The 16,246-nt window shown below is 46.3% G+C and overlaps 1 protein-coding gene across 1 annotated transcript in view; it reads left to right on the plus strand.

Annotated features, from left to right (window-relative positions):
- Positions 1-16,246, plus strand: part of LOC134949489 (uncharacterized) — a 228,581-nt gene that overhangs the window by 12,292 nt on the left and 200,043 nt on the right. Inside the window, exons 2-7 of the mRNA XM_063938086.1 lie at positions 3,600-3,736; positions 7,018-7,106; positions 7,440-7,475; positions 10,505-10,600; positions 11,647-11,751; positions 15,069-15,121. Coding sequence (XP_063794156.1) covers positions 3,600-3,736; positions 7,018-7,106; positions 7,440-7,475; positions 10,505-10,600; positions 11,647-11,751; positions 15,069-15,121 — 516 coding nt within the window. The remainder of the gene's footprint in view (positions 1-3,599; positions 3,737-7,017; positions 7,107-7,439; positions 7,476-10,504; positions 10,601-11,646; positions 11,752-15,068; positions 15,122-16,246) is intronic.

Raw genomic sequence — 16,246 nt, forward strand, 5'->3', positions numbered from 1 at the left:
CTACTATGTGGCGTTTCATATAGAAAGGGCACTACTGTGTCATCTAATGTGAATAAAGAGCAATATGGTGTGGTGTAATGTGAATAAGGAGCAAATCAGTGTGATGTAATGTGAACAAGGGGCTCTACTGTGAGGAGTAACGTTTATAAGGTAAAGTGATACTACTGTGGGATGTAATATGAATTATGGACACTATCGCAAGATAAAATGTGAATAAAGTTGCAGCACTGTGTGGTGTCATTGGAATTGGGGTTACTATTGTGTGGCCATGCCCCTTCCCAGCAAGAAGATGCCCCTTTTTGGGCTGTGTGTCAAATGTGCGAACTGTTCCTATTTAAAATATAGGGGATACAAGGACTGCTATGGGTGAGGTGTGATGGTGCTGGGAAAGAGGTGCAGGGTCAGAGGCAGAACCAGCGGTGGTGCTAGGGGGCACCAGCCAAAATCTTGCCTAGGGCATCATATTGGTTAGGGCCGGCTCTGGGCCGGTGCCACCATTAGGCAGCTTTAGGCAGCTGCCTATGGGCGCCGGCCACTGGAGGGCGGCACCGCACGCTGCAGAGAAATGCGTCTTTTCTCTTATTCCCTTATGTGTGCTCCTCGTCTCCTCGTCTTTCTTATGAGACTTGGAGCCGCACATCAATTACCAGCCGCCGCTGACAGAGTGAGTCAGTGTGTACCATCAGCTGCTCTACGTGTAAGCTGGCACTCGTTATATAAAGCACTCCCTCTGCAATCCTCCCCGAGAACCCCCCCCCGCGATATCACATGGCATTTCCCACCCCACACCACAACAGCATCTCCCCCCCCAAATCGCATCCCGCATTTTCTCTCCCTCCAACCTACCATTAATGACCACCGTCGCCACCAAATTTCCCCCCCCGAGCAAATTGGTCAGCTTTCCATTCAGCCTCCCCCCCCCCCCCCCATGACCGCATCCTGCATATTCTCTCCCTCTACCATTCATGACCACCGCCCGAACACCCCCTCCCTGATGAACATACTGACCAGCTGTCAACTTTGTGCAGCCAGCTGGACTAGCTGGGCGCATGGAAGGAGGCTGGATCCCTGCGTTAGGAGGAGGAGACAGTGAGTAAAGCATAAGTAAAGACAGGCTGTATTCATTCTATTTTTTTTTCTGTGACCAACTAAATTTGAGTTTTAGGCTGTGGTTTTATATATATATATATATATATATATACACACACACACACACACACATATACAGGCATACATACATACATACATACATATGTGTGTGTGTGTGTGTGTGTGTGTGTGTGTGTGTGTGTGTGTGTGTATATATATATATATATATATTTCTACTAATGTGTGTGTGTGTGTGTGTCTGTCTGTCTGTCTGTCTGTCTATCTATCTATATATATATCTATATCTACAATGTGACCGGCACTCCACTAAACTGAGAAGTAATACCTGGGTGCCTTCCCTTGGGTTACCAGCCAGCCCCCATACACACATTCCATTACAGCAGGCGGCACTCCACGGACTTTTTATGAAAGAAAAAACAGCCATTGCAGCTAATTCATGTCATCAACGTTTCAGATGTTTAATCCTACACCTGATGCAGGGGCGGAACTGCAATGGAGACTTTTGCCGCCGGGCTCCAGCCTGAAGGGGGCACTTTCTCCATTGTCCACCAGCTGTTCTGTGCCCTTCCCACTATAATATACAGAGGAGCCCAGTGTATACAACCCAGGGCCCTACTTATGGCCGCGCGGCCTGCGCCGTACTATTATCCACTCCTTAAGTGACCCAGCCTGACAGCTCGGGCCCGCTGCCATCTCCGCTAGCGGCAGCACTGCCAGCGGTGGGGTGCGCCGGGCATCTCGCTCCACCACAGACAGCCAAAAAGCGCTGCAGCTTCCGGCCTGCATGATCCGCCCCCTCCTGACTCCTGGCTTCTGCTGCCTCCCAGTCCACAAGTGAAGTGATCTAGGAGGAAACTATACGCTACCAGGAGCCAGATGCTGGAAGTGCCTAGTGGGAAACAAAGAGTATGTGGTGGAGGAAAGTGATTATGACTGTGAGAGGGGAGTAGAGAGGCACAGGTATGGGACGGGAGAACGGCGCGGGGTGCAGGGCTGGGAAGTGGCTGAGCGTTTGGCCTGTTAGGTACTGTACCGCAGTGTCAGGTAACTGACCACAACCCCGCTGCTCACAGGGTCCATTTACTAAGTCTTCCATCTCTCCTGTCCCTGTCACCTCTGTGCTGGCCCTGTCATCTCTCTTTACTGACCCTTATGTTCTGTCCCTGTCCCCTCTGTCCAGTCCCTGTATATACCCGCTGCTTGTTCCCCTCCTCTGGCAGGACCAGTGATTAGTACTACTAATCAAGCTACTGGCACATGCTTGTTGTATTAGTGCTTGCAGGCTTACACTCTATAGGTAGCATTGATACACGAGGATACGTGCTACATATTATTACCAGTTGATTGGGTATGGGATGCTGGTGGTCAGACTGTTTGAAATCCCGACTGGGGCAGTGGAAGTAAGTATACCTAATCCTAACCCTCCCTCCCCGCAGCCTAACCCTAACCCAAACCCTCCCCTTCCCATAGCCTAACATTAACCTCCCAAGTATACTTACGTTCGGAATTCCAGCTGTCGGGATTCTGGCGTTGGCATTCTGACAGGTCTTGGGATTCGAGCGCTGGTATCCCAACTACATCCCTTACTAGTTATTTATATAGTGCACACATATTCCACAGGACTTTACAGAGCATATTTGGCCATTCACATCAGTCCCTGCCCCAGTGGAGCTTACAATCTATATTCTCTACCACATGCACACGCACACACATTCACACTATTGTTAATTTTTGTTGGGAGCCAATTAACCTACCAGTATAGCTTTGGATTGTGGGAGGAAACCGGAGTACCCGGAGGAAACCCACGCAAGCATGGGGAGAATATACAAACTCCACACGGTTAGAGCCATGCTGGGAATCAAACCCATGACTGCAGCGCTGTGAGGCAGTAATGCTAACCATTACTCTGTCTGTGCTATTGCATAAAGGTCCATGCAGATAGCAAATGTTCTTAATGGGCTGTATGCTATGGTCACCCAGCACTGTTGGCCAGGGGTCAGGAGGATGTAAAAGTGAGGAAACACAAAATATGTAAGGTTATGTGTGGACTGTACAGAGTGTATGTGTCAAGGTTATGTGGGTGGAACGTATAAGACCTTGCATACACACTTTCACCTGAAGGATTGGGAAGTGGTGGTTGGGGGGGGGCTGAAGTTTTGCCTAGGGTGCCAAGAAACCTTGCACCGGCCCTGGACTCTGCTAGTTATGTTCTCAGCACAAGAGTGCAGGAAAACACAGGAATTACGTTATGCAGGCTATTAAAAACTCCAAAGAAATTACATTGTAAACATGTTCAGGAAACATGTCATGATGGGGTAATCGGCGCTAAGATCTATCTAATTTGCAGCAGACATGCTTGCTTTACTTACAGTACTTGTATCTGACCAGCAGCAAAGTCTCCCTGGAAATTACTGTTGCCAGCAGTGCTTGGGACTGGGATATGGTGGGGACAGAAGTGAAGGAAGTTATTGTTTGACCTCTCTCCACAGATAAATGGCCTATGGAACCTGAAAGCAATAAGCACATCTCAGAGCCGATACCTAGTTTTTTTGACAGAAATATCGTATGGTTTCATGAAATTATCAGCAACGGAGGAAGTGGCAAATATGACAGGATTCTTCAGCCCGTGAGTTTCCGATCTACAAACATGAACTTATCCATTAGTAATCTTAGTTGGTGTTATTTTCCTCTTGCACCAAAAGCAACATACGGAGTAATACACACATGGAAGTGGAGCTTGTGCAAAATGCGACAATTAAATGTTCCCTCTACATGGATACACACATTTTCTTTACCGTGAGTCTAGGCCAAAATGTTACCACAGTATTCTCTGTTTCGTGTGGAATACGTTTTTTTGTTGTTGTTATATATATTTTTTTTTTTACTAAACTTGGATGTTGTTTTTACATCTCTGCCAAAGTACATACCCTATGACACTAGGAGCAATTATTTCTAAGTTTTATTAGTACTTACTTATATAGCGCCAGCATATTCCATTCTGCTTTACAATCAAGACCAAAATGGGATGCGGTTAGAATCCCGGCAGTCGGGATGCCGGTGGTCATGTGACCGACGCCGGAATCCCGGCACCACTCGAAGTCCTGGTGCCAGAACACCGACCGCCGACATAACGAAGGTAAGTATTGGGGTAACTGTTAAAGTTAGAGCCGGGGAAGGGGGTGGGGGGGGGTGTAAGGTTAGGCATTAGGTTGGACGGGGGTAGCCATGGCCACCGCAACCCGAGTATTAGCGGTAGCCTCCGCCCCCGGTGTTTTAGCCCTAGCCTCCACCCCTGAGTCTTAGTTCTAGCCTCCACCCCTGAGTCTTAGCCCTAGATGCCACCCTCAGGCGGGTTAGGGTAGGGTACAGGGGACGGGTGAAATAATTACCCCCTCCCCTATCGCAGTTGTCATTGTCGGGATGCCGGTGTTGGTCATGTGACCTCCAGTAGCCCGACAGCCGGGATCACATACCCAACCCAAGCAAAACAGTAATAGAACTAGACTGGGTAAAGAATGTTTTACTGATGTAGAAAATGGCTTGAGACCTTGGGATAAATTTACTAAAGGTCGCTTTTAGGTTTTTGGTCAACTGACCATTTATTAAAGTTAGAACTGATGGCAAAACAACCGAGAACACTTTAGAACATTGGACCAACAGTCAATGTTTTAACATAGATAAGAATATGATCTGTAGATTAACTAATGGTCGGCTTTAAAAACCAACCAAAAACCAATGGCAAAACAGTGGCAAACACGCCAAAAAAATAGACCTGCTTGAGACAGATGACTTTCAAAGAAGCACAGCACAGATCACTATGATCTGTGCAGACTTTGTTAGGTTTAAAAAGAGATAAAGAAACTAAAAAAATGTGTGGGATCTACCCCCAAATCCATAACCAGACCCGGATCTCTCAGCCTGGGTTGGTATGAGAAACTATGGGGGGAAATGGGTAGGGTTCCCCCTATGTTCCTATAACTAGCACTGGGCTGAACCAGAGCTAGGCTCTGTGTCCCGACACCAAATTTTGGGGGTATGGGGGATTGTACCATTGAGGGGCTCTGTATCATTGATAGGGGAAAAATATTGGTTCTCCACCATTGATGACAAAGCTATCTAATATTGGCATTAAACAATCGATGGTTTGTAACCATTGATGGTCAATGACCAACCCTAGTTTGCAAATGTGCAATACTCCTGCAGCGCGGCCGGCCGTGGGTCAAGACTGGGGACGAGATCGGGGGTGGGACTGGGCAACCATCGGAATACCATTGAATGATCACCATTCAATGGTGGCAAACATTGGAATACCGCCATGGAATGATAAAAACACTGCCATCAAATAAAAACACAGATGGTTTGAAACCATCACATTCCAATGTCTATCCCTAGCCCAGATCTACAGCATGTGGCTGCAGGGTTTTTCATATCACTAAATACTGGTGGGAGGGGCTATGGAAATTTTGCAATGGAGTCCCTGTAGTTCTAGCTACGCCCCTGGCCACACTCACACAGCACTGGTCACACCTTCTCCACTTCTCATAATAACCCTCTGATCATTTTCCACCCCAGACCCATGTGACCCTTTAGCTGCCCCTGTTAAGCTGTTAAACTGCACATAAAGCTGAAGACAAACATTGCACAAAGAAACAAACACTTATATCCTTCAGCCTCACAGTGACTTATTATCAGTGACCTATTTTCAAAAAGATTTGCAATAATCATCTTAAGTAAACATTTGATTTGTCTACATATTAAGTAATGAACACCAAAGCTAGAGTCAGACAGAATTGTACCTACTGTACATGCAAAGCCTAATGCACAGAGCAACTGTCCTTGGTCTTTCATAAGAAATGTTCTGGTTGTCTCTTCTGAGGGGTGTAAGGACCCCAATGTGAAACGCATCCTGGGGTACTTAAGCCCCATACACACGGGGGAAATGTGTGCTGAGCGATCTAGCACAGACCACTCAGCACACATCTCTCCCCCCACTCAGCACACAGCGCGCGGGTGAAATGAGCGATCTCACTGGATTTGGCATGCATGCCAAATCTAGAGCTGGCGATAGCGTTGTGCGGGGCTGCGCATCGCTGTCGCCGGCACCCTACACACGGAGAGGGTAGTAGGATCTCTTCGTGTGTACATCCCTTTAGGTACCTACAGAACCTTCTAGATGAGTTGGGTTTGCCTTCTGAGGGGTGTGGGGTCGCCAATGTGAAACGCATCCTGGGGAACTTACATACCTACAGAACCTTCTAGATGAGTTGGGTTTGCCTTCTGAGGGGTGTGGGGTCACCAATGTGAAACGCATCCTGGGGAACTTAGGTACCTACAGAACCTTCTAGGTGAGTTGGGTATGCCTTCTGAGAAGTTTTACTCTGTGGTGATTTATATGGGGCTACCAAACCATTATACGCACAATACGGTAAGGAACACTGACTGGCTGATGTACGCACAAAGCGGTAAGGAACACTGACTGGCTGATGTATGCAATTGTAAACTTGTTCCAGATCTCTCCTTTGTGGTTATTCATTGTTTTAAAAAAAAAAAATTAAAAAAAATATAAATAAGCATCAAAATGACTGTACTTTATTATTTTTTATATGTTTTTGGCACCAGTAAAGTTTCAATAATGCCGCTAGATACTGTAGAGCAGGCATTCCCAACCACAGTCCTCAAGGCACACCAACAGTGCAGGTTTTAGTGATATCCAGCCTTCAGCACACGTGACTTAATTAGTAGTAGCTGAACTATTTTGATTTAACCATCTGTGCTGCAGCCTGGATATCACTAAAACCTGCACTGTTGGTGTGCCTTGAGGACCGTGGTTGGGAATGCCTGCTGTAGAGTAATCACTATAGTACTGCCTACAGTACACAGACATTGTCTCTGCCTTATGAATTGCAGCATGGTTGGAATCAGTGGTAGACATCTTCCACTTGACAGAGTGCATAGTGAGGACGATTCTCTGACCTACGGCTTTACAGCTGGCCAAGGTAAGACAGCGCCATTTGTGTCACACGTTACAACAGAGGTTTTCAATCTCGGTCCTCAGGGGCACACACAATGCATGTTTTGCAGGTCTCCTCACAGAATCGCAAGTGAAATAATTAGCTCCACCTGTGGACCTTTTAAAATGTGTCAGTGAGTAATTAATACACCTGTGCACCTGCTGGGTTACCTGCAAAACATGCACTGTGTGTGCCCCCGAGGACCGAGTTTGAGAACCTCTGCGTTACAATAATGCAACCTGTAGTAACAGAGCATTGAGCAGGTGTAGTGACCACTATTTACATCAATATTACTTTAATTTTCATTTCTCTATGCAGCAAGCGGAAGTAGTACTCATGAATCAACACGGAGAGGTGAGTACACGTTAAGTTCCAGAGTGCACGGTAGGAGAACCCCACTGTGCTGTCCATTGGGGAGTAAGGGGGGATCTGATAACTGCAAGGGCCATATTTATCAAATGACTGCATCATGAATAGAAGTATTTCCTATACGATTTACCAAGACAAACAACTGGGTGATGCCCCCAGGTGTCACTGATCGGCAATGGTAAGAGTACTTTTTTGGACTTCTAGATTCTCCAAAATAAAACAATTTGGTTTAACAAAAAGAAATAAATAAATAGAAGAAAATTTAAAAAGAAATTAGTAAAAAAAAAAACAACAATATTTATTTTATAACAAACCATTTTTTCCCGAAGGAACAATGGTTCACTATATCTCCTTGTGGCAGAGGGCTTTTTACCATTGATAAATAGAAACATTTTACCGTATATACTCGAGTATAAGTCGACCCGAATATAAGCCGAGGCACCTAATTTTACCACAAAAACCTGGGAAAACTTATTGACTCGAGTATAAGCCTAGGGTGGGAAATGCAGCTCTAGCCGTACACAGCCCTCATAGTGCCAGATATGCCCTCATACTGCCAGATATGCCCCACAGTGCCAGATATGCCCCACAGTGCCAGATGTGCCAGATATGCCCCACAGTGCCAGATATGCCCCACAATATGCCCCACAGTGCCAGATATGCCCCACAGTGCCAGATATGCCCCACAGTGTCAGATATGCTCCACAGTGCCAGATGTGCCAGATATGCCCCACAGTGCCAGATATGCCCCACAGTGCCAGATGTGCCCCACAGTGCCAGGTGTGCTAGATATGCCCCACAGTGCCAGATATGCCCCACAGTGCCAGATGTGCCAGATATGCCCCACAGTGCCAGATATGCCCCACAGTGCCAGATGTGCCCCACAGTGCCAGATGTGCCCCACAGTGCCAGGGGTGCCCCACAGTGCCAGGTGTGCCAGATATGCCCCACAGTGCCAGATATGCCCCACAGTGCCAGATGTGCCAGATATGCCCCACAGTGCCAGATATGCCCCACAGTGCCAGATGTGCCCCACAGTGCCAGATGTGCCCCACAGTGCCAGATGTGCCCCACAGTGCCAGATGTGCCAGATATGCCCCACAGTGCCAGATGTGCCCCACAGTGCCAGATGTGCCCCACAGTGCCAGGTGTGCCAGATATGCCCCACAGTGCCAGATGTGCCAGATATGCCCCACAGTGCCAGATATGCCCCACAGTGCCAGATATGCCCCACAGTGCCAGATGTGCCCCACAGTACCAGATATGCTCCACAGTGCCAGATATGCCCCACAGTGCCAGGTGTGCCAGATATGCCCCACAGTGCCAGGTGTGCCAGACATGCCCCAAAGTGCCAGGTGTGCCAGATATGCCCCACAGTGCTACTTACCCTCCGTCGCTCCCGCGCTGTCTTCTGAAGGAGGGACACGGAGAACGCAGCGCGCAGCTCTCCTGTGTCCCTCCTGCGTCTCCGGCGGCAGCGGCATGTGATAAAGGAAGTGCCGGTTCGTGCACTTCTTTAACCACACAGACGCCGCTGCCACCGTAGATGCAGGAGGGACACAGGAGAGCCACGCGCTGCGCTCTCCGTGTCCCTCCTAAAGCTGACTCGAGTATAAGCCGAGGTGGCTTTTTCAGCACAGAAAAAAGTGCTGAAAAAGTCGGCTTATACTCGAGTATATACGGTACTTTTTGACTGGGTATACTGTATGTGCTAACAAATGTTTTGTTACCATGAAGTTATACCTATTTATGGGCCTAATTCAGACCTGGTCGCTCGCAAGCAGGCGTTTTTTGCACTGCTGCGACTAGGTAGTCGTCGCCTACAGTGGGAGGGGGTAATCGCTGTGCAGGGGTGCGAATGCATGTGCAGAGAGCTGCACAGTCTCTGCACAGCTCAGGACTTAGCCGCTGCGATGATCCGGCCTGGAGCTGACGTCAGGAACCCTCCCTTAAAACGGCTGGAGACGCCTGGGTTTCTTCGGACACTACCTGGAAACGGTCAGTTGACACCCACAAACGGCCTCTTCCTGTCAATCTTCCTGCGATCGCCGGTCCGATCGGTTTCTTCGGTAAGTCCGTCGCTCTCAGGCGATCCCTATTGCCGGGGGGCGACGCGTCTGCACATTGTGGAGCATACGCATGTACAGTTCTGACCTGATCGCAGCGCTGCAAGAAAAGTAGCGTGCAATCAGGTCTGAATGACCCCCTATGTTAAATATGATATAAGGACAGGACATAGTGGCTAATTCAGACCTGATTGCAGCTGTCTTAGCCCTGCGATCGCCTCTGCCTAATTGAGGCGTTTGGATGCGGCTTAGGGGGCGCGGTCCGGGCAAAGCAGGCGTGCCCAGACCGTTGGGAGGGCGGGCCGCGGCGGCTGCGTGACGTCATGCAGGAGCTGCGCTGGTAGGGAGCTACTCTTCCAGTACAAGAGCATTGTCGCTGTGTGATGCTTTTGTACTTTGGGGGGGGGGGCGATAGGTCCTGACATGTGGGGCGGACTAGCCCTGTGATGGGTGTCCCGCCGCATGTTAGGGAAGCTGATCGCAGATGTGCTAAATTTAGCACATCTATGATCAGGTCTGAATTAGGCCCATAGGGAGCCTTACGTTCTCTTTCATTGCATCGGTAAAGTTTTTCATATAAAGTTACGTTGCTAGTAACTGACACTGATCCTACTGCCAACAATAGCTGTAAATCATTCATCAACAGTGATCTATTGTTCCTCTAACAAATCTGACCTAACTTTTATCTGGAGTCAGATATAACTGTTTTAGTCATATACAGTAGTCATAGTGATACTGTGCAGAGCCATTGAATAACTTGCTGCTGTTGCCGTAGGAGATGTCTAGGTAGATTAGATGCTAAGGGATGCCCCGTCTTAGCCACGATCACATCCAAATTTTTGTAGGATTTTATGCCTGGAGAATACTTATTTGCGGTACAGTGGAGTGTTACTCAGTGCTGCCAGAACATACAGCCATATACTAAAAGCTTCATATTCATATTTACAGGTCTTATTGGTACTCTGACATTTGTTCAACCTCTTCCTGACACCTTAGTCATATACCAGAGAGAAAAAGGAAACTTGACAGTGTCTATTTTATACAGTAAGTATTGTTATGTCATACACAAGGGGCCTGATTCCGAGTCGCAAGCAAGGCGGGCACAATCCATGCCTACATTGTGAATCGGAACCCCCAGCCACCTGGTCGTGAGAGCAAAATGAAAATGGCGTGCACTCTGCCTGTGCCCAACTCAGATTAGGTGGGAACTCTGGCTACATGCCATTGACGCACCCTGGGGGGGCTTCTCCTCCTCCCTACCATTGCCCAGTAACGCCTATTCAGCTGTAGGTGGAAAGTGACTCAGAATTACGTGCATGCGCAGCTTGCTAAAACTTGCTAAACTGCAAGTTATAACTGCTAAAAAGATGCGCCCATACAGAGGGCCTAATTCCGACCTGATTGGGCAAAATCATGTGCACTGCAGGTGGGGCAGATATAACGTGTGCAGAAAGAGTTACATTTGGGTGAGTTATATTGTTTCTGTGCAGGGTAAATACTGGCTGCTTTATTTTTACACTGCAATTTTGAACAAACCTGCCCCACCTGTAGTGAACAATTTTGCTGCTGTGATCAGGTCTGAATTAGGCCCTTAGACTGCTGTGCAACTCAGAATCAGTGGGATATTCTATAATAAGTACTATTTTCTTATGCAGGCAGTTTGCAACATGCAGTAACCCATAGCAACCAGACATTGCCTTCATTGTCTAACTTACATTAGGAAAATAGCTAGTTACTGAAAACATCACATAGGGTCACCACCCCCCAGCACTTAGCCCTTTGGGGGAGATTCATCAAACCTAGATAAATAAAGAGAAGAAAATGAAAAGTTAAAAGTTAATAAGTATACTTTTCCAGTCTTCTTACTATTAGTTTAGGACAGGAAGGGCGATTCTCGCTTCTATTGTACAATTTCTTAAACCTCATATACTCTTCAAAGTATTGGATTTGCCATTGAATAGCATCTTTATAAGTAACTAATGCAGCCAGTTTAGGAATTGGGTTTTGCTGTTTGGATGATATACTGTAGTCTGTTTGCACAATAATAACGATTAAACCTTGTCTAACTTGTACCTCCCTTCTCTTCCCAGTCAGATCAACTTCAGTTCCAGAATCAGAAATGGAGCATTTTAGACAATATGTTAAATGCAAAGACTTTCCCTATTTCAAGGAGTTTCCTGTCGCCAAAGATTATGGTACGGAACTAATTTTGTTACAGTTTGCCGAAAATGACAAAACCAATGGTTGGCATGTACAAGGGTCAGATAATTCTGCCTTACAGTAAATAAGCAAGGCTAAACTCATTCTTAGAGCCTTGTCAAATCTATGTTGTAAAGAAATTATTTAAACAATAGACAGACAGAAGAAGCAGATCGTGGAACAGTGAAACGCGTTGCATGATTATGCTTTTTTATTAAACGTTGTATTGGCTTTGTGAGCAATCAAATGAACACCCCAGTTAGTATATAACACTACAAACAAAGATTTCCATGATTGAGACTATACTGATAATCTTTCATTATTATTTTTTTATATCGCTCACAGGTAAAGAGTAAGAAAGATAATCAATTCCCAAGTATCAAGCCATTGATTGTTATGTAACAGATTGACAGGAATAAGAGCACATAATAATTTAGGGCTTGAAAACTCCAGATCTTAGTCTGCCTTATACAATGATATTAGCTATCATTACCGGGTGGTCTTCAGGTTGCCGGAGCCCGGCAAAACATACTACACCCATCATTACCACTTACCACAGTGGTAACTATAACACATCAGAGCTAATTTCTAGTGCTGGCTAAAAATATATTTAATTTATTCATATATGCCCTTTGTAACTTACAGGGAAGTTCTACTTCTACTGGCCTGCTCTAGACCACCATTTATATAATTTCCAGAACCCTTATTTGTATTGGAAATATATGTGCACACAGGGCCACCATCAGGTGGGGACTGCCGGGACTGCTGTGCTGGACCAAGACCGAGAGGGGGCCCACCTCTGCAGCTGTGGATGAGGGTCTAACTATATAGAAATGTCCTCAACAATATGGCCACCGTCATGGAGGAGACAAAACAACCGACAATATGGACTAACAAATACATAGGAACACAAGGAAGCATCACGTTTAACATTAGTCAGAGATAAAACCAATATTATGTTGGCAGGATCATAGCCAGACCATCTAGCACATTGGGAAACTCTTGCTGACAACACAATGGTGAGGCAGTATATACCTCTTGTGAGAGGTTGGTGGCTGGGGTTTGTGTGTGTGTGTGAGGGGAAAATGGATGTGGTAGGGATGGTGTATACATGTGAGAGGGAGGTGGATAGGGCAGGGCTGTGGTATATGTGTGAGAAAGAGATGGCTGGGGCAGGGCTGGGTTTATCTGTATGAGAGGGAGGTGGTTGGGGTATGTGTGTGTGTGTGTATGTGTGAGAGAGGTGGAGCTGCCATGATTGTATTTATATATCACACTGAGGTGGCAGAGGCAGGACTTGGGTATCTATATGTGTGAGAGGGAGGTGGCTGGGGCAGGAGTAAAGATGTGTAATTGATAGGTGGCTGGGGTATATATGTGTTAGAGGGATGTGACTGAAGCAGGGCTAGGATATCATATAATGTATAGGATAGATTGACGTGTTATAATAACTCCAACACCCCCCCGCAGCCCAGACTGTCAACTTATTTAAAACTGGTTTACGCACCAAGAGATACCCCAACCCTGCTGCTGCTCCACCCACATCCCCCTGCTGCCCACCGCAGGGTGGTGGTGGGGGGGTCCTCTGTATATTTTGTCAGTTCCAAGACCCGTAATTTGTGATTGCAGCCCTGTGTGCACATTGACCGGTAGTGTGGCTTATTGAGAGTAGTAGGTACAGCTGTACTTACAAGTGTTTTTAAACACTTTCACACTGACATATATTTAATCATGTTCAGCACATACACTGCAACTTGCCTACTAAAAATCACGTTGGTTTACTGGATACCAGTAATGTTACCATTATAAACTAGATAGTTATCACACTGGGGTCAGGACCCAAACAGACGCTACCAGTACACCACACACACACACACACACACACACACACACACACACACACACACACACACACACACACACACTCACTCACTCACTCACTCACTCACTCACTCTCTCACTCTCACACTCTCTCTCTCTCTCTCTTTTTCTCTCTCTCTCTCTCTCTCTCTCTCTCTCTTTCTAATGTGCAAAAGTTTTAGGCAGGTCTGGAAGAAATGCTGCAAAGTAAGAATGCTTTCAAAAATAGAAGTGTTATATGTTATTAGTTTCTTTTTTTATCAATTAACTAAATACAAAGTGAATGAACAGAAGAGAAATCTAAATCAAATCAATATTTGGTGTGACCACCCTTTGCACACAGTTTTTTTCAAGGAACTTGGCAGAGAAGTTGTTCCAGACATCTTGGAGGACTAATCACATCTGTGGATGTAGGTTTGCTGAAATCCTTCGGTCTCTTCATGAAATCCCAGACAGACTCAATGATGTAGAGATCAGGGTTCTGTGGGGGCCATATCATCACTTCCAGGACTCCTTGGTGGTCATTCCGAGTTGTTCGCTCGCTAGCAGTTTTCTGCAGCCGTGCAAACGCTAGGATCGCAGAGCGGCGGCAACATTTTTTTGTGCAGTTTTAGAGTAGCTCAATACCTACTCAGCGCTTGCGATCACTACAGACTGTTCAGTTCCTGTTTTGACATCATGAACACGCCCTGCGTTCGCTCAGCCACGCCTGCGTTTTTCCAAACACTCCCTGAAAACGGTCATCTGCCACACAGAAACGCCCTCTTCCTGTCAATCACTATGCGGCCAGAAGTGCGACTGAAAAGCTTCGCTAGACCTTGTGTGAAACTACATAGTTCGTTGCAATTGTACGACGCGCGTGCGCATTGCGCCGCATACGCATGCGCAGAAGTGCCATTTTTTGCCTCATCGCTGCACAGCGAACGATTTGCAGCTAGCGATCAACTCGGAATGACCCCCTTGTTCTTCTTTATGGTGAAGATAGTTCTTAATGACATTGGCTGTATGCTTGGGGTCGTTGACCTGCTGCAGATTAAATTTGGAGCCAATCCGACGCCATCCTGATAGTGCAGCATGAATGACAAGAACCTGCCTGTATTTCTCAGCATTGAAGCAGAAAGAATAACATTAATACAGTATATTTAGTAAATTAAATAATGTATACAAAGTATTATTTATTATATAAGCCAGTGGTTCCCAACCTCGGTCCTCAAGGCAATTTAACAGGCCAGGTTTTAAGGCTATCCATTCTTAAGCACAGGTGACTTAATTAATACCTCAGTCAGTTTGATAATACCACCCGTGCACAAACATGGCTATCCTTAATACCTGTACTGTTGGGGTGCATTGAAGACACCCTGATAAAGAGTGACTATGCATTTTACAAGAATATTGCAAGACATTAGATTGTACCTGAAGCCAAGACCCGTAATGCGTTTTCTCTTGTATATAGCACAGAAATGTTTTGGACTATTTGAAGAGCCGAAACATCTTGAGGAAATTCAGGTTTGTGTCTTCTTATGCCTTGTTTAGTGTCCCTATGTATCAGATATTGGGGTCTATTCATGAAGCAGTGAAAAGTGTGAAGAAGTGAGCCTGTGGTGAAGTTGCCCATGGCAACCAATCATATACAACTGTATAGTAAGCAAATTATAAATGTTACGTCAATGCTGATTGGTTGCCATGGGCATCTTCTCCACTGGCTCACTTCTCCATTCTTTTCACTGCTTCATGAATAAACTCCTTTATTACTTAGCTTCTCTTGTTCAGCACTATTTGAAGGTCACATAAACATACTTATTAAGTAGTTTAGGTAAAGGCTAAGGGGTGGTACCATAAATGTTATTTTTGTCATGCAAAATATCACAATATGAAACAATGACATTCAGTGCTGTAGCTGAACGGTAATCCGCCCTGTTCCAGCCACGCCACCGAACGTGTGTGGTATGGAAGGTAGATAGTAACTAGGTCGACAGTGTCTAGGTCGACCACTATTGGTCGACAGTAACTAGGTCGATAGGATCTCTAGGTCGACAGGGTCTTTAGGTCGACAGGTCAAAAGGTCGACATGAGTTTTTTATGTTTTCTTGGTGTCGTTTTCTTCGTAGAGTGACCGGGAACCCCAATTAGTGCACCGTGTCCCCTCGCATTTGGGCAAGGTGCCTCACTCCGCTACCGCTTTGCTCGGCACAGATTACCATTCCAATCATAGTCCACGTAAATCGTTACGTATGAAAAAGTTCAAAAAAAGAAAAAAATTGTGAAAAACTAATGTCGACCTTTTGACCTGTCGACCGAGACCCTGTCGACCTAGTTACTGTCGACCAATAGTGGTCGACCTAGACACTGTCGACCTAGTTACTGTCGACATAGAGGCCGGATCCCCCACCGAACATGTGTCATCATGAAGCCTCTAAGAGGGGACGGGTCCATCGGGGACCAGCAAAGAGCTCTGTGGCAGCCCTTCCATGTACCCTCCAAGCAAAATGCTTGTGCCACAGGCCACCTCCTAGACCCTGCGCCCTGGGCGGCGGCACAACGCAAATACGTTTCATTATTGTGTTTCATTAGAATTATGGGCCAGATTCTGAGTTACAAGCCAAAAAAACAAATAAGTAACTGTGAACCTGG

The sequence above is a fragment of the Pseudophryne corroboree genome, chromosome 8, assembly GCF_028390025.1.
Source record: "Pseudophryne corroboree isolate aPseCor3 chromosome 8, aPseCor3.hap2, whole genome shotgun sequence".
NCBI lineage: Eukaryota > Metazoa > Chordata > Amphibia > Anura > Myobatrachidae > Pseudophryne > Pseudophryne corroboree.